Source organism: Myotis myotis, unplaced genomic scaffold (assembly GCF_014108235.1).
Source record: "Myotis myotis isolate mMyoMyo1 unplaced genomic scaffold, mMyoMyo1.p scaffold_m19_p_1, whole genome shotgun sequence".
NCBI classification, from domain to species: domain Eukaryota; kingdom Metazoa; phylum Chordata; class Mammalia; order Chiroptera; family Vespertilionidae; genus Myotis; species Myotis myotis.
The window spans coordinates 15,034,646-15,053,370 of NW_023416313.1; the positions used below are offsets into that span (position 1 = coordinate 15,034,646).

Sequence of the window (18,725 nt, forward strand, 5' to 3'; positions counted from 1 at the left end):
ACTGCCAGAGAACAGCCCAAAGTGGAGAGAGGAGAGAAATACTTGGGCTCCGCCACAGCCTCCCATTGGCTGACACTAGTCAGAAGCCCCACAGCAAAGGAGTCTAGGAACTGCAGTTCCCAGGGGTAGCCCCCTCCCATACAGAGCAGAAGAAGGCAGGGAACCCATCACTGGCTCAGACCGTGTCCATAAGAGCTTTCTCTTTTGGACAGCGGGCCGGGAGACAAACGTTGCATGAGGCTGAGAGCAGACTTCAGTCATGATCTTAATAGCAGAGACTTTGCACTCTCTCCTAATTGTTTAGAAATAACACACTGCACACAAATCCCTTAGATGTTTCCTGTTACTAAGGTTTAAAAGCCTCCATGGCTTCAATTTAGTACCCGTTTTTCTATACATACCAAATGAAGGAGCATCGATTTGAAAAACAGAGAAATTATAGTATCTCCAAACACAGTTAACACCCAAATATCTCTTGGCCAGGTCCTAAGGGAACGAAGGGGGAGAAAAAGTTAATTCATTAATATTTTGGCCGAGTGACTAATTTTGCCTCCCTAAAACCCCCATCCATCATCCTTAACCTTAGAGCTTCTACTCAGAGAACACATTTACTCACCGGCCTCTCCTCACAGATGTGTGCTAAATTTGTCTGTGACACTTCAATACCAGTTTCTGCTGCTAAAACATAATACAGCAAAGCTTCGTGCCTAAAAATAGACGATTAATAATAAATTTCATGTAGTGGCTCTTACTAATATTCACAGAGAGCTCGATATTCAAACATAAGGGCACAAAATAAGCAGTTTTCTTTTTAAAGCACAAAACCATGAGTTTGTTGGGTGTTTTTTTTAAAAAAAAATAAATACTGTTGTCAAAAATACTGCATGCACTGATTTATTTTCTGTCTTAAAGGCTGAACTGGCAGATGAGGTTGGGAGCTAGTTAATGCAACAGCTACCTCTACTGGCCGAATGGCGTGTCGAACAGCCCCAGGTCCCTGAATCCTTCCTTGCTTTGAGGAGAGGGTGGTATTAAAACAAAGTCCTGTGAGTCCTCTGTTTTGTGAAAGGCTTTATGGGGCTTAGGATTCTGAACAAGCTTAATTAAAGCTGGGCTTTTGTGGAGCGTTAGACGTCTGGCAAAGGAGATGTAGCTTACAAGAGTGTTGATAGCAATGGCCAGAAACACATATAATTAAATGACAGTTCGACACCACTAGGAGCTGAATAATTGTAAAACAATGAGACCACTCCTTGTCTGTGGAAAGGTTGCCATACGATTCGTAATACCAGTTAAGGGCAGGGGGGTCGGGGAAATGGACATATTCCCACAACCACTGCTAGTGGGAGGGCCAATCAATGTGTTGATGGTGGGAAGCCCTAAGAATGCACAGGCCACTTGCCCAACAGTTCTCCCTGTGGGGGTTCATTCTAAAAAAACAAATCAGAGACGTGCAAAGATTCTGGGGCAAGAGAGTTTATGGCAGAGCTTTTGCTATGTTAGAAAATTGTAAAAAAAATAGTAAGAACTTAAATATCTGAAAATCAGTGACTATTTAAATTAACCCACGGCCTGGCCAGCATGGCTCAGTGGTTGAGCATTGACCTATGAACCAAGAGGTCATGGTTTGATTCCAGGTCAGGGCACATGTGCAGATTGCGGGCTCAATCCCCGGTATGGGCTGTGCAGGAGGCAGTCCATCAGTGATTCTCTCTCATCATTAATGTTTCTATCTCTCTCTCCTTCTCCCTTCCTCTCTGAAATCAATAAAAATATATATTTTTAAAAAATTAACCCTTGGTACAGCCACTTTCGGATGAGGCCATGAAAAATGATGTGAAAGAATACATATCCAAAAATGTGGAAAGATGTCTATGCAAAATTATCTGTTCAGTGAAAAAAAGAGCCAGGATAAAAACCAATGCAATTCCATTTTTGGAATAAAACCGAATACACACATACACACACACACACACACACACACACACACACACACACGGAGATACACATATGCCCAGAAAACTAAACCATAAAAATTATCTACCAAAAAGCTAACAGTGCTTATCTCTAGGTGGTGAGAATGCAAGTCATTTTTATTCTTTACTTTTGACTTATCTGATATCCTCCATTTTCTTAGTGTCACCCAGTTTATGAATAAAAATTTATTTTAACCATAAAAGTTATTTCGAAAGCATCTTTTTCATATTAAGTAGCTGACACGGAGAACTCTCCCTCGACTGTCACTCCTCCTAGGAAGTGGGTTTAGGAAGGGTAGGGGACAGTTGGGTTAGGGAGACTAAGGGAGGCAGATTCTGAGATCACCTTTTCTACATCGTTAGAGCAGCTTTGGCAGACCATCCCTCGGGGACAGAGAGAGGTGACTGGGAGTCAAGTTAGCACAGCGGATCTTCAATCAGACATGCTGTAGGTCATGGGCCACGTGGCTGCTGAGTGAGCTGATTCTCCATCTCCAAGACACCCAAGGCAGCCGACCAATTAGCCATGACTCATTCTAAAGAGACATGAAGCTGGCTAAGCCGTGTCCCCTGCATAGGCAGGTCAGCTAACAAGCCCACGACTGGAGCCGAAACAACACCTCGAAAAATGCACAGGTGTTTTCTTTTTCTTTTTTATTGATTTCAGAGAGGAAGGGAGGGGGAGAGAGATAGAGACATCAATGATGAGAGAGAATCATTGATCAGATGCCTCCTGCACGCCCCCTACTGGGGACTGAGCCCACCGGAATCGAACCTGGGACCCTTCAGTCCCCAGGGTGACCCTTTATCCACTGAGCCAAACCAGCTTGGGCTGCACAGGCGTTTTCTTACACGGATTACAAAAATCATGTTTGGTGACCAGAATCCTCAAGTCAGACCCAGCATCAAGTCCCCGTCATTCTGCAGTAAGGTCCTGTTCCAAAGGTCTGACGACCTCAAGTGTCTCCTGAGACACTTGGGCTTGCACCTGTGCCTCGGTTTCCCCAGGGATGAGCGAGGGGACGAGATGGTGTACCCTTGCCAGCCCACACGCTAATACTGAGCCGGCTCCCTCTGCTGCTGTGGCCGCACGGAATGTGACTCATGTTATTAACCTGTAACAAAATGAGTTTTTCTTAGACAGCAGTCGGGTATAAACTATTAGAATTTGCAGTGAGGGTGGGGGGCACGAGGCCAACACTCCCATAAGACAGAGTCGCCATGATAAACTTTACAAAGACAGTCTCTCGTGCGGTGGTGGAGGGATGGGAGAAACAAGTTTTATAGAGAGACGTTCACTGTCCAATTATTGTATAAGCCGGGAGGAAATTTCATAGAACCCTCGCGCATTTCCTTTGAAGAAGCGCTGTGATCCATCAGAAAAAGGCGTCAGGAAACAGCGAGGTCAATAGAAGTGCTGGGCAGAAATCCACCTCTGTCTTCCATCTTGCAGAAGCAATCAGCAGAGGCCGGCGCACCCTGACTCCACCTCCATCTATTCTCATATACCGAGGAGTGAGCTGGAGGCGAGGGTTAGCACACGGGAGACCAGATTTCCTCGCTTACTCAGACTTCCGAGACACACCACCTCTGCAGAAACCCTGTCCACATTCACTCTCCCTCCCGGCATTGGGCTCTTGCTTGTGTTTCAACAGAAACTGCCTGAAAGCATTGATTACAGATACTTCTATACTCATATTGTTGGAATAAGCATGCCCTCGGCATTTGCTATGTGCAGGAAGCCCCCAAACAAGCCACAAGACCGTACTGCCCTTCCAGAAATTTCCTCAGGGTTTAGGAAGCCAGCCAGAGCTCCGAGTTTGATTTCCAACGCACTCAAGTGAAACTGTCTCCCAGACAGTCATTGTAATGGGGAGGTGGGGTGGATGCAGAGAGGAGGACGTTTAGAGTAAAGAACGAGGCTGGGGCACATCTGCTACCCTCCCGCTTCAAAGCCAGCGTCTACATTTATAGAACTTTCCTAATGATGCTTCGTAACCACTCCTTGGGCTGCTGGCTGTGAACAGTGAATCGGAAGACCTCTGAGCAGCTTCTCAAACAATTACATTATTTTCCCTGTGCTCCTTGCTAATGATGCCTGAAGCAGCTCCAACTGGAAGGGTGAAAAACAATCCTGGGGTCTCAGTGGATTTCAGGGCCCCTGCTCTATTGCCGAAAGGTGAGTCTCTCTTTTAAAAAATAACATATTTTTATTGATTTCAGAGAGAAAGGGAGAGGGAGAGACAGATAGAAACATCAATGATGAGAGAGAATCATTGATCGGCTGCCTCCTGCACGCTCTCCACTGGGGATCGAGACCACAACCTGGGCATGTGCCCTTGACCAGAATCGAACCAGGGACCCTTCAGTCAGGCTTATACTTTATCCATTGAGCCAAACCAGCCAGGGCAACAGGTGAGTCTCTGGACTGGAACCTAGCATGCCTACTTGTCTTGCCTCAAGCCCACCATAATCGGGTTAAGTATTGGGGGTGTATTTAAGACAAAGGACAATGAGATACATAGTCCACAGATAAAACACACGCAGAGGTAAGACAGAGAGAAACGAAACATGACAGCCGGCCTCTCCTTTGCTGATTCCTCCTGGTGTCCAAGGACAGCCTCAGGCACGACAACATTATCTTCTGCATTATGCATATACAGAAAAAAGCCCTTTTCTCCAACCCCCTCCTCTTTTAAGCTATCCCATAGAAATCTTGGAGCAACACAGAAAAGCACAAGCTCATCAAACCTACATAGTAATCTGAAATAACTCCAGAATAAATTCACTCACAGAAAACGTAAGAAGGGGATGGACTCAGGACATTGATGGATGGTTTAGTTCTGTGATGGCAAAATAGATGGTACCAGAAAAGGCCATGCTGTGGGGAGGTCATGGTCTTATATTTCCTATTTAGCTCGCAGGGCAAGTTTGGGGACTCAGAGAGATGAAAGCACTCTTTGTCAAATAGATTTTGACAAAAATTTCCCACTGTCATGGGTAGTAGATGTTTCTTCTTGTAGCTAGGAAAAGGCCTCAAATTCAGATGGAGATTTATCGTTTGTAATATTTTAGTACCAGCATCAAGATTGGCAAGGATACTGACAATCGGCAGGAGAGTCTATTGATAAAATTATTTTAGAAAACAAATAGCATTGTTTTGTGACCCTACTCCTAAGTTTATATTCTAGAAAAACTCTTCCTATATGGGTCAGGAGATATATAAAACATGTTCATGGCTGCATTGTTCTTAAAACAAAAAAATGGAAACAACCCAAATACGTGTTAATAGGAGAATTGGTGAGTAAATTGTGGTATATGATAGCAGCGAAAAGGAACGACCTACAGGGACATGCATCCAAATATATGAATTTCAGAAACAATGTTAAGTGACAAGGAGCAGTTAAAGATTCATGTATAATAATATTCTAATGACAGAAAGCTCAGAATCAAGTCAAACTAAATCTATTGCTTAGGGATATACCCATGTTGAGCAAAAAAAACTATAAAGAGAGCAAGATTCAGGATGATGGTTCCTTCTGGGTACTGGGGCTGGGGGTGGGTTTAATCTGAGAGGGACATGCAATGCAGGAGCTTAAACAGTTCATTTCCTTAAGTAGGTGGGAGGTTTACAGGTGCTCGTTTTATTGTTGGAACTTACATATACATCACACATTATTTTGTTTGTATCAACTCAGATCACAAAAGAAGAGAAAAACAACTCAACTGGCTCATGCCACTTCTCTAACTCCAATGATCAGTGCCTTCCACCAGAACTCTTTCTGAATCTTCCTTCGCTTCACCATTATTTACAGCTGTTTGGTGAAGCATCTCACAGTCCAGCTGTCACATCACAACCTTCTCTCCAAACCATCAAGGCTCCCTGCTGCTCCACAAATTAAGTAGAAAGTACATAACCTTCCATTCAAACTTCCACAAAGTAGCACCTCTTTGGTCTCATTGTATATCACTCCCTGTACAAATCTTACCCTCAGGGCAAACTGGGTGGCTTAAAGTTTTCTAGAGACTCCCAGAATTTTCCTATCTCTTTGCTTTTGTTCCTGCGATTCCCTTCACAAGAAATGCTGTTCCCTGCAGGGCTCAGTGGACATGTGACCATCCCTCAAGGCCTCCATTATAAAGGTTGGCCTAAGTCCCCCAAACCAGGTAGCATCTCTTCCTCCTCAGAATCCCCAATGTTCTTCAGATACGGCTCATGGCGCTTAAGTTATATTTGTTCTACTTGCCTTAGTTCACTCACTCAATAGTTTCTGAGCACTTCACAGGTGCCACTAGGTGCTGAGAGCTGGGATACAAGTCAGAGGGCAATCAAAGTAAAGGGCAATCATGATCCCTGGGAGGACCCAAGCGAGTAAGAAGTTGGTAAGACTCTGGGGCCCGTGCAAAGGCCCAGATGTCAGACAGAACAACGGCCATGCGAGAAACTGCAGGTAGTTCAGCATGAGGAAGGGCTGAGGCAGCAAACTCCCCCAAGCCCTTCTTGGTGACATCCCTGAAGCTCATGGTAAGGTGCCCCGCAGGCGAGTGGACTCAGTCAAGTTTGATGAACTGAATGCAAACACACAGATAGTGTAGAGCACACTTAATTCCCCCCATCCCCTCCATCAGGAAAAAAAAAAAAATCAATCTCTGTGGCTGAATAGTCTAGGTAGGAAAGACAGCAGGCCACACAAATCTTAATTCTTCTTGACTTTCACTGGAAATTTTTAAATGTTAAAGGGATGCTAAATTCAAAAATAGGCAAAAAAAAAAAAAAAAAAAAAAAAAAAAAAAAAAAAAGCCTAGCTACTGACCTATCCTCTCTTTATGGGAAAGGTGGCAGACATTTTGGTGTGTGTGTGTGTGTGTGTGTGTGTGTGTGTGTGTGTGTGTGTGTTGTGGGGACAGACGTGCTTTTCCTTTGGGAATGCCCCACATATAAACACTTTGATATTTCAGTGCTTAGTTCCCCCTAAGAAGTTTGTGAGGAGCAAGGGTGGGAAGTTTAGAGGGTGATTGTAGAGAAGGAGCTAAAGCCAAATTTGGGAGTTTTGCAAGATGAAAACTGTAAGACATATCAATTAGAAAATAATAACTTCATAAAACTTCTTTCCTACTGTGCAAAGTGAGGCCACATATAATAAACTTTCACGGGAGTTCATAATAAACATTGCTATTTGGTGCTTTTTTCCATTGGGTTCATTTCCCCTGCATTATCTAATTTAAGATTCTCCATTACCGAGATGCTATCTTTTGATTACGTGGGCACCCATGGACCAAAGGAGAAAATAGTGTTCTTTTGGACTCATATTTAAATTTTTAATTAAGGTTCGGATCAGAGAATGATCGATGGTAAGTCTGGTCTAATGTCTCTGAGGCAGTGTTCCGAAGGGATATGTGCTGATTTGCATAGCCTTTTCAGTTATTACTGAAATACCCAGATCATTTAGGCAATAAACCAGCCAAGAAAATGTAGCCCGAGGGAAAAGTAAGACGGAGCGCTAGAACTGACAGAGGGAAAAAGATGAAGTCAGGTAGCATTTGGAGAGGTGTGCCCTTCTTTGTGAAATCAAGTAACAGCAAATGGGGGGAATTCGCAGTCCTCCTGTGCGGTGTCATGGGGGTTCTGCATCTGCTACCTCTAATGTCACAGCCAAAAGGGGAGCCTATGTGGCTGTGACATTAGAGGTCTTGTGAGTGACTTCCTGCAACCCCAGGCTCCTGGCCACGGAAGATGCACTACAAGCTATGGAAGGATGTAGCCTGAGCCCCAATTCTCGGCTTCCCACAAACAAGGTGGGAATCCCGGACCTCCTGTGACCTGCCAGCGAGAAGCAGAGGGTCAGCCAAGATACCCCGCGCTGTGTTTAGATTCTAAAACCAAGAGAAACAAGCTCGAGGGGAAGAAGTCAACACATTCATGTGTCTTTCAACTTGATGAATGTGCATGCTCCCCCTAGAGAACTAATTTTTGTGTATAATTAAACATGGAAATGCTATGTTTTCCAATCAACAGCCAATCAGTCTGTGATACTCCGAATAGGATTACTGAGAGGCCGTGATTTCCCTGCAAATTGCTTTTCTTGGTTGCATTTTAAGCTCCATCTCATAGATTGAAAGGTAAGGGCCGAGGAAGTTCACGGTCACGTGGGTCCCAAGCTTACCATGAGCCCTCCAGGTAGGCGTTGAGGCCTTTCCGAATGACGTGGCCCAGGTAGCCATTTTTCTCAGCGATGTGCTTTGCCCACCTGAAAAGGAAAGGGAAGAGAAAAATATCCAAACTGTGGCAAATTAAATAATTGCTTCTTTCTTCATATGATCACAATAAATCCCACTTGGGGAATATTTTGTTTTTTAGAATTTTTACAGAGCAACAAACCAGAACTGAATGTTAAGCAGGTAAAGAGAGAAACATTTTTGAGAGCTTTGCAACCAGGGCCCTTTCTTAGCAATGCTGAGGCGTTGTGGTTTATGGAAATAAAGACAGGAAAGGTTCCTAATAAACAATATCCACCACTATAGGGAAAGAGACTCTTTGTTTTGGCATCTGTATGGTAATTAATCAATAATACTTTTCTTCTACCTTTATTTTAGAATGGGGATTTATAACACTGTTTGGGTATTTTAAAATTTTTTATTTATTTTCATTTTTAAAATATTTTTATTGATTTCAAAGAGGAAGGGAGAGAGAAACATCAATGATGAGAATCACTAATTGGCTGCCTCCTGCACGCTACCTACCCCAAGGCATAGATATTGGGGATTGAGCCCAATATCTGGGCATGTGCCCTGACCAGAATTGAACCATAACCTCCTGGTTCATAGGTCGTCACTCAACCTCTGAGCCACACCAGCAGAGCTAATTTTATTTATCTATTTTTTTATTTTTATTTTTTTAAATATATTTTATTGATTTTTTTACAGAGTGGAAGGAAGAGGGATAGAGAATTAGAAACATCAAAGAGAGAGAAACCTCAATCAGCTGCCTCCTACACACCCCCTACCGGGGATGTTCCCACAACCAGGTATATGCCCTTGACCGGAATCGAACCTGGGACCCTTCAGTCCGCAGGCTGATGCTCTATCCACTGAGCCAAACCAGTTAGGGCTAATTTTATTTTTAAATTACAGTTGACATTCAATATTTTGTCATAGTTTCAGGTGTACAGCATAAGGGTTAGACACTCATAAACTTTACAAAGTAGTCCCCTGATATTTCAAGTACCTACCTAGCATTGCACATAATTATTACAACATTATTGATTATATTCCCTATGCTGTACTTTACATTCCCATGGCTACCAATTTGTACTTCTTAATATCCCTTCACCTTCGAAAAGATCATCTTTACTGAAAGTTCTAGTACTTCATTAAAACATTTTTACTGATTTATTATAAGGTTTCCCTATTTTGTTTCTGCTCCCTAATTTATCCTCAAGGGGGTTTATCATTAATGAACTAGCATATTGCAATCTTTAGATCTACAACCACTAAAAGAATATTTAAAGAATACATAACTAACAAGTTAATGAAATGGGGATATGGAATGCTTTTAAAAAAAATATTTGATTTAGCCCTACCCGGTTTGGCTCAGTAGATAGAACGTTGGCCCGCGGACTAAAGGGTCCTGGGTTCAATTCCGGTCAAAGGCACGTACCTTGGTTGCAGGTGCCCTGGCCCTGGTCGGGTTGTGTGCAGAAGGCAACCAATAGAGGTGTCTCTCTCATATCGATGTTTCTTTCTGTCTCTCCCCCGCCCTCCTACTCTCTCTAAAAAATCAATGGAAAGATATCCTCAGGTGAGGATTAACCAAAATAAATAAATAAATAAATAAACAAACAAACAAACAAACAATTCATTAACATAAAGGAAGGGCAAGAAAAGAGAAAAAAGGCACAAAAACAGATGTAACAATAAGGAATAGATGGTAAACTGGCAGAGTTAAAATCAAATATATCCCAATTAAATGTAAGTGGTCTAAATACACCAATTGAATACTAAAATTGTCAAACTGACTAAAAAATACACAAAAAAACAATTACATGCCACTTTCAAGAGACATAGATAAAATAAGAACAAAGAAATACTGAAAGTAAAGGGGTAGAAAAAAATAGAGTATGCAAATTTTAACAACAAAAAAGCACATATAACTATATTAACATAAAAACAGTAGACTTTACAGACAAGGACCACCAACAGAGATAAAGAGGACACTGTAAAATGATAAAAGGGTCAACGAGAAAGGAAAAACAATTCTCATTCTATTTGACCCAATAATATTATTCAACATATCTAGTGCAAAATTGACAAAACTAAAAGGAGAAACAGACAAGTGTACACTCATAGTGGGAGATTTTAACACACTTCTTTCAGTAACTGTTGTAACAAGCAGAAAAGCACACACATCAGGAATCATATAGAAGATTGGGCCAACCTGACGTAATTGATAATATATGTAGAACATTGTACCCGACAAGTTCAGAAAACACACTCTTTTCAAGAGATGATAAACATACATCAAAATTGACCATATGCTGGTCATAAAGCAAGCCTCAACACTCTTCAAAGGATTGAAGTCATTCAGAATATACTCTCAAATCACAATGTGATTAAGCTAGAAATCAATAATAAAAGGATGACAAAAGTCTGTGAAATATATAAATGCTCACAATAAGTATCCTAACCAACAAACAATAACAAAAGCTTCAAGTCTGTCTCAGGTGAGTATCATCACTGAGTTCAGGTAGATTTGCTCTCAAATGCCTTAAGACACCTCCTGGAGAGCCGGACTATAGAGTGAGGGTGATCTACAGCAGAGGTCTGCACACTTTTTCTACAAAGGGTAAGACAGTAAATATTTTAAGCTTTGTGGGCCACCTATGGTCTCTGCTGCATATTTTTCCATGTCTGTTTTACAACCCTTTAAAAATGTAGGAAGCGCTCTTAGCTCTTTGGCAGGCCACATGTTATGTGTGGGCCATCGTTTGCCAGCCCCTGTAAAACATGATCAGATATGCATGACATCAAAAATGGGCCTCCTATTCTCTGTTCTTCAGGAAGCCTCTATAGGATGTGTTCTACCAAAATGCAAGCGTTAACCAAGAAAGAGGAAGAAATAGGGTTCAACAAAGAGGACTGGAAAGCCAGAGATGAAGAAAGGGATCCTCCACAAGGATGACAAAGTCAAGTTCGGGAGGGCAGCTGTGGCCTGAACAAAGACTCCAGGAGAGACATCACCAAGATTAAACTATTACCTGGTGGGTGTGGCCAGACTAAGAGATTTAGACAACTGTAGATGAATTGGGAGATCAAGTACATGGAAAATGACAAGTACACAGAAAGTCAAGCAGCTAAAGAACAATAACATATAATTATTCCTCCATAGAAAACACGAAGTTGTGCAAGAAAGAAAAGGTAGTCATAGAATATACATGGCTCAGCTGTGAATAGCATTTACAGTCATAATAATGTAAACCCCGATACTAAGCTAACCAAAATAATGGCATACTTATTGGGAAGATGGGAGAGAAATAAAAAGTGGGAATGTGTGGGGTAGCGAGGTGGCAGAGTGAGAGAGGACTATATCTTCATCTTTCACAGTGAGACATCATTAAACAATGTCTATAATGAAGATGACAAGAAATAGTGGGATATGCATGCTATTTAGCAGTAGAGGCAAAAAAATATGGTTAAAAATGTGAAAATGAAAAGTGATTTATTTTTGGGAGCAGAAAAAAGTCTGGTGTGGTATAGGCAGAGATTTCCTCTGGTTGTTTTTTCTTATCAAATTATTTTCTATTTTTTATTAAATTCTTTTTATTTTTGTCTTGTCAAATTATTTGGAACTTTAAACTATGTGAACTCTATCAGTTTTTAAACCGATAAAAATTAAATTGTTTTTTTCCTTTTTTATTATTAAGAAGTCTTATTTTTTCCTTCTACTCTGCCATCTTGACTGGAATCCAATATAAAAATAAAATTTTGCCCTGACCGGTTTGGCTCAGTGGATAGAGCATTGACCTGCGGACTGAAGGGTCCCAGGTTCGATTCCGGTCAAGGGCATGTACCTTGGTTGTGGGCACAGCCCCAGTAGGGGGTGTGCAGGAGGCAGCTGACAGATGTTTCTCTCTCATTGATTTTTCTAACTCTCTATCCCTCTCCCTTTCTCTCTGTAAAAAATCAATAAAATTTAAATAAAATAAAATAAAATGAAATTTTTAAAGAAAAAAAAAAAAAAGAGGACCTCTTCTCCCAGGCACAGTGAATATAGTACTGCAGTCCCCTCTATTTGCAGTTTCACTTTCCAAGGTTTCAGTTGCTTATGGCCAACTATGGTCCAAAAATATTAAATAAAAATTCCAGAAATAACAACTCATAGTTTTGAATTGTGTGCCATTCTGAGTATCACGATGAAATCTCGAGCCATCCCACTCTGTCCTGCTCGGGATGTGACTCATCCCTTTGTCCAGCGTCTCCACACTGTAGACACTTCCCCACCTGTCAGTCACTGAGTAGCTGTCCGGTTATCAGATCGACTAATGCAGGATCACCGTGCTTGTGCTCAGGTCACCCTTATTTTCCTTAATAATGGCTCCAAAGCACAAGAGTCGTGATGCTGGCAAATCAGATATGCCAAAGAGAAGCTGTAATGTGCTTCCTTTAAGAGAAAAGGTCTGTAAGTGTAGGAAAACACACACAGTATCTACAGGGCTTGGTACTATCTGTAGTTTCAGGCATCCACCTGGGGGTTGTGGACATATTTCTGAAGGAGAAGGGGGGACTCCTGTAGATAGCCTTCCCTTCACAGCCAACATCTGCTAGATTCTTACACAACAGCCTTCTCGGGGTCTCTAGGGAACGTCTCCAGGTTGCCTGTTATATAGTAGAGAGAACACCACAAGGTTCCTTCGATGTGTCCGCCTTGCGCAGCCTTATGGAAATATTCTCCAGCTAAAGTCTGTGAAGAGAGATGAGCAAACGTTAGTCTCCGTGGTGCGGAGTCTCCCTGGCTGGGCTGATTTCACGGGAGCCAAGGTATTATCACGGGCTTATCACTTCTGACATCTTTAAGGAAACCAAGTCAAGTAAGACAGCCAGTCACAGAAGCCAGTGATATTCTGTTGATGAGGTTGGCCAAGGAAGTAAGACGACAACATGTAACTAGGAATGTCATTGTCACCTCATTTGATCCTCACATAACCCCTGCCAACAAGATAGAAGACTGTACCAGAAGTCACACCAGGCGAAAATTCAGGCATTTGCGTTCCTAACCTTGCTTAAGACCTTTCTTCAAACTCATGCACAAAAACTGCATTTCCAGGAGGAAAGTGAGAATTAGAAAATGACAATAAAAAACCCCACACTCTCAGATGTGTGGGAGGATTCTTGCAATGCATAAAAATATACAGCCTCACATGTAGTCAGAGAGAGGTAGAGGAAAAAAATAAAACACTTAGATATATGCTCCGCTAATTACTATTATTTTCCTGAGGCAGTGAGCTGACATTTTTAAGCATGGGCTTTGGAGTCAGACAGGCTTGGGTTCAAATCCCAGTTCTGCTCCTTACTAGCGAGTGACCTTGGGTATATTAATCTCTCCACCTCAGAGATTTTATTCAACTAAAAAATGTGTTGCCAGGCGGGCATGGCTCAATGGTTGAGCATCGACCTAGGAACCAGGAAGTCACGGTTCGATTTCTGATTCCAGCATTTGCCCAGGTTGTGGGCTCCATCCCCAGTGTGGGGCATGCATGAGGCAGCTGATCAATGATTCTCTCTCATCATTGATGTTTCTCTCTCTCCCTCTCCCTTCCCCTCTGAAATCAATAAAAATACACATATTTTAAAAAATGTGGTGTCTGATAGGTTGTTGTAAGGATTAAATGTGAAAACAAATTCTCCAGAATTAGCACGGAGCTTCATGAAAAATCATCTGATTCCCCACCCCCAGATCTGCTGCTGCCCATCCCATAAATGGCCCCTCCATTCTTTCCAGCTCAATAAAGGCCAAGTGCTCCAGGGTTGTCCTGACTCCTCTCCCTCTCACACCTCATATGCAATCATCAGTGAATCCCATACCTTGACCTTCAAAATATATCCAGAATCCAGTCACATCGCAGCCCCTCTTGAGATATTGCCCATCCTTTCTCATTTGGAGTCAACGCTTAACCCCGATCCCTCTCTTGTCTCCTGTAAGCTTAGTCTCTGCTAGGATCGAGCCTTTTAAAAACAGCACATCCTGCCCAAGTCAAAGCTGTCCCGTGCTTTCCCATCTTGCTCAGAGAAGCTGAGTCATTATAATGACCTGGGCATCTGCCTTCGGGACCTATCTCCCACCTCCCCATCTCCTCTGCCTTCTGCTTCTACAACTCTGGCCTCCCTGCTGTTCCTGGAACTTCTCAGAGCTTTTACCCTGGCTGTTCCCTCTTTCTGGAATGTTCTCCCAGATATCCACAAGATTCCTTTTGGAGCCTGTCCAATGTCACATTATTAGAGAAACCTTCTCTGATCTCCTCTATAAAATAACATCTCCCAACCTCCACCCTCCCTGTTCTCCTTCTCCTGCTTTATTTATCCTCATAACAACCTCATATTATATATTTAATAGTCTATTGCCTTTCTCCCCCAATGCAGTGTAAACTTCCTAAGAGCAGAGACTGTTCTGTCTGCTGCTGTATGCCCGTGCCTGGAAGAGCACCTGGCACAGGGTGGGTGTTTAATGAACCTTGTTAAATATAATGGTACTCAGATGATTATTATCATCATCAATATTATTATTAACTAGAGGCCCAGTGCATGACATTTGTGCACTGGGGTGTGTGTGTGTGGGGGAAGGGTCCCTCAGTCCGGTCTGCACCCTTTAGCAGTCCGGGAGCCCTTGGGGGATGTCCCACAGTCGGACATCCTTAGCACTGCTGCAGAGGCAGGAGAGGCTCTGCCACCGCCACTGCGCTTGCCAGCCGTCAGCCAGGCTTGTGGCTGAGCAGCATTCCCCCGTGGGAGCACACTGACCACCAGGGGGCAACTCCTGCATTGAGCATCTGCCCCCTGATGGTCAGTGTGCATCATAGCAACTGGTCGTTCCGTTGTTTGGTCAATTTGCATATTAGCCTTTTATTATATAGGATAACGAGGGGCTTCCATGTTACATAGGAATCCAGGTCCTGAATCCAAGAAGTGTATGATGCTGTTACATACATTTCAGAGCCTTAGTTGATTATTTTGTAAAATGGACTTAATAGTAACTATTTCAGAGGTAGTTAGGATGATATGGGACTGCGCATTTAAACCCTTTGTGAGTGTCTGGCACAAAGAAGTGCTCAACAAACACTAAAGATGATAACTGTCATTTTCATTATTTTTATTTATTTATTTTTAAAAAAATATATTTTATTGATTCTTTACAGAGAGGAAGGGAGAGAGATAGAGAGTTAGAAACATCGATGAGAGAGAAACATCGATCAGCTGCCTCCTGCACACCCCCCACTGGGGATGTGCCCACAACCAAGGTACATGCCCTTGACCGGAATTGAACCTGGGACCTTTCAGTCCACAGGCCAACGCTCTATCCACTGAGCCAAACTGGTTAGATCAGGCCACCCTACCAGAAGCCAACTCTCTTCCAGCTCTCTTCAATCTCTACACTGTCTCTGGATTTCTTGCACATTCTCACCTTGTGTCATCTCCCCCTCTCTCATCAGTTCAAGCCTTCCTCCTCCAGGAAGCCTTCCTGACTGCTTTGGTCTTCAACGTTTCCCCTTTCCAGAACTGTTCGGGTTGGATAAATTAGCACTCTCTTGGTACCTGGCTAAATGCCATCCTTTGCTCTTCACTATCTACCTTTCTAACTGGACCTTTTCGCCTCTCGAGAACGTGATCTGTGTGTTGGATTGTGTCTGTACCACCCATGGGGCCTTGTCTGGACTGGGGGCGTCATGAACGAGGGACTGCCCAGCTGCCCAGTTTGTCTCAAGTCTTACTCACCTGATTCTTCCCAGGAACTCCTGGGAAAACGCCATCCAAGTACAGGACCCCAAGATTGTATGATGCGTCTGGGTTCCCCATTTCTTCTGCTTTTAACCAGTACTTTGCCGCTTTGACATAATTTTTCTTGAATTTGTGGTAATACCATCCCAGACCATTGACTGCCTGATGCAATCCCTGGATTTTAGAACAACAAGAAAGAATTGTTATTTATTTATTTTTTTTAATGAAACCTAAAGAGAATCAATTGTTGTGAGAGCATTCTGAACGAGTCTAAACGAAACCTCTCCAGTCTCTTTTTTGGGCAGATGGCATGAAAGAAAAGCTGAGTGCTTAGAACACATGAGCCCCATTCAGAGTCTTCCCAGGTGGCGGCTGCCACTGGAATTCCTGCCTTCCAGCTCAGCAGTGACGCTAGCCCCGAATCATCAATCGGCTCCTCTGGGCTTTGACACGATGCCCTTGTCTGCAAAAGCCTCTTATTGTCCTGCAGTAGCAACGCTGCCCTTGACATCCATGAGCGCTCGACTGCACCAGGCGGCTGCAACCTGCCCTGGCGGGGACGGTTTCCAGGTGACCGGTCTGCCCATCTGTTGGTGACTATCCTGAACACCAACAAACCCTCTGAAGGAAGCAGCTGTGGCAGCCTCCTTGCTAAGCACAGGTGCTTTGTGACTGCTTAGCGTCCCAGTTCGGGACTGAGGCAGAGGGAAGGGTGGGAAAGAGGGAGGAGGGTTTCAGAACTGAGTCTGAACTGGGGCTGGTACCAGGGAAGGGCTGGTTTGTGACTCTAGCCTCGAGCCTCCTTGTTCTTGCTGAGTTATACTCTCAGGTGGCCTCTGCTCTCCCCAGGGCTCCTGCCTCTTTCCACTGGCAGCCTCCAGCCTGCTCGTTGAAGGCTCAGGTGCCTGCAGCGGTGTGTGTGCAAACCTGGGCATACGGCGCTCACTCCTCCCTTCCTGCCAGACCCATGAGATCGTGAACAAGCAGGGGGGAGAGGAGAGGGGGCAAACAGTGCCCTCGCATCTGCAAGACTTGTTAAGTGAGAGCAAGTGTGGAACCAAATCTGTTTCACCTCCCTTTTCACAAGCAAAGACCAGGTGTCCCTTAACAGTAGATGCCAAGATCCTAGCCTGCAGCCTTTTCTGTCGTCATAGCTCCCAAAGGCTACCCCTCCTGGTTCTCATGTGGAATCCGGGGGCCAAGAAGACCAAGAGAAAGAAGTGAACAAAGCCCATCAAATGGAAGCTCCATGAGGGCAAGGACCTGTGTGCTATATTCCAGGCACTTATATTAGTGCGTGGCACAGAGACAGTGCTCAACAAAGTCTCTGACCGATGAACCAAAGCCACCCTCGGATGCAGATGCTCAACAAAATGGAACCCAGACCTGACACCCTGAGGATGCAGAGGTGGTTCAGGTGGGCAGGTCCCTGGACAGCTGATGCTCGGGAAAGAGTCCGTGCCATGGATCCACTCATTTCTTCTTGAGGCTCGCACAGTCCCAGGGGCAAGGCAGGCTCCCGATGGGCCTTGCAGAACTCGTGCATTTCAATGACGTCATAGACCAGGCCGTAGTATAAAGAGGCAAGCGCCAGCTCTGGACAGGCACACCCACATGGCTTTGCAGTGCTTTCCTCCAGAGGCCACAGGCTCATTCACAGGTACCTGCCATCACCCCAATGCCCGCAGAACTCCTTTAGGCATTGTGTTTGGACCCAATGCAGGAGCCCCGCAAGAAATCTTTTATTTTATTTTTTAAAATATTCTTATTGATTTCAGAGAGGAAGGGACAGGGAGAGAGAACTAGAAACATCAATGATGAGAGAGAATCATTGATCAGCTGCCTCCTGCACGCCCCCTACTGGGGATCAAGCCCGCAACCTGGGCATGTGCCCTTGATCGGAATCGAACCTGGGACCCGTCAGTGCACAGGCCGACGCACAAGCCCCAGGTAGGGCTTGTTTTATTTCTTACTCATCCCTTGTTCTGGACATTTACTGCTCGGTCAACAGGTCTGCCTCCAAGTGACTTTGGCTAATTCCAAAAAACCAAACTAAGTGCAACCTGCACTACAGCGTCTGACGCAGAGTAGGGGCTGAGTAACTCCCGGCAGAGGGAATGAGTGAGACTCACTCAACATTTTTAAAGGATGTGACTACTCCAGGCCATAAAACGGCAATTCCCTCAATACTCATCTCAGTCCGGCTAAAATACACCCAAAATAGAGCACATCAGATACCAGTGCTCCGCCAGAATGGCCACAGAGATGCAAATTTCACACCTGCCAGGAAAGCCCCCACTGCCCCACTTTAGGGTGCTCTGAAACTGGTGCCTCCCATGACCAGCGCTGGGGTCAGGAGCAGGTGTGCACTCCGGGGGGTTCCCTGCTCCAGTGCTGGGGTCAGGAGCAGGTGTGCACTCCGGGGGGTTCCCTGCTCCTGTGCTGGGGTCAGGAGCTGCTGTGCACTCCGGGGGTTCCCTGCTCCAGTGCTGGGGTCAGGAGCTGCTGTGCACTCCGGGGGTTCCCTGCACCAGTGCTGGGGTCAGGAGCTGCTGTGCACTCCGGGGGGTTCCCTGCTCCTGTGCTGGGGTCAGGAGCTGCTGTGCACTCCGGGGGGTTCCCTGCTCCTGTGCTGGGGTCAGGAGCTGCTGTGCACTCCGGGGGTTCCCTGCTCCTGTGCTGGGGTCAGGAGCAGGTGTGCACTCCGGGGGTTCCCTGCTCCAGTGCTGGGGTCAGGAGCAGGTGTGCACTCCGGGGGGTTCC

General features: G+C 44.5%; 1 protein-coding gene across 3 annotated transcripts in view; it reads right to left on the reverse strand.

The window, feature by feature from the left end:
- The window catches only part of SEL1L3 (SEL1L family member 3), a 107,237-nt gene that overhangs the window by 17,114 nt on the left and 71,398 nt on the right, over positions 1–18,725 (reverse strand). For all 3 annotated transcript variants that reach the window (XR_004971244.1, XM_036330542.1, XM_036330552.1), the window contains 5 exons: positions 15,960–16,136; positions 12,806–12,933; positions 8,141–8,224; positions 617–707; positions 402–486 (listed from right to left, as the gene is read on the reverse strand). Coding sequence is in view for 2 of the 3 variants with exons in the window: in XM_036330542.1 (XP_036186435.1) it covers positions 402–486; positions 617–707; positions 8,141–8,224; positions 12,806–12,933; positions 15,960–16,136 (565 nt within the window). In the remaining variant the exon portion in view is untranslated. The remainder of the gene's footprint in view (positions 1–401; positions 487–616; positions 708–8,140; positions 8,225–12,805; positions 12,934–15,959; positions 16,137–18,725) is intronic.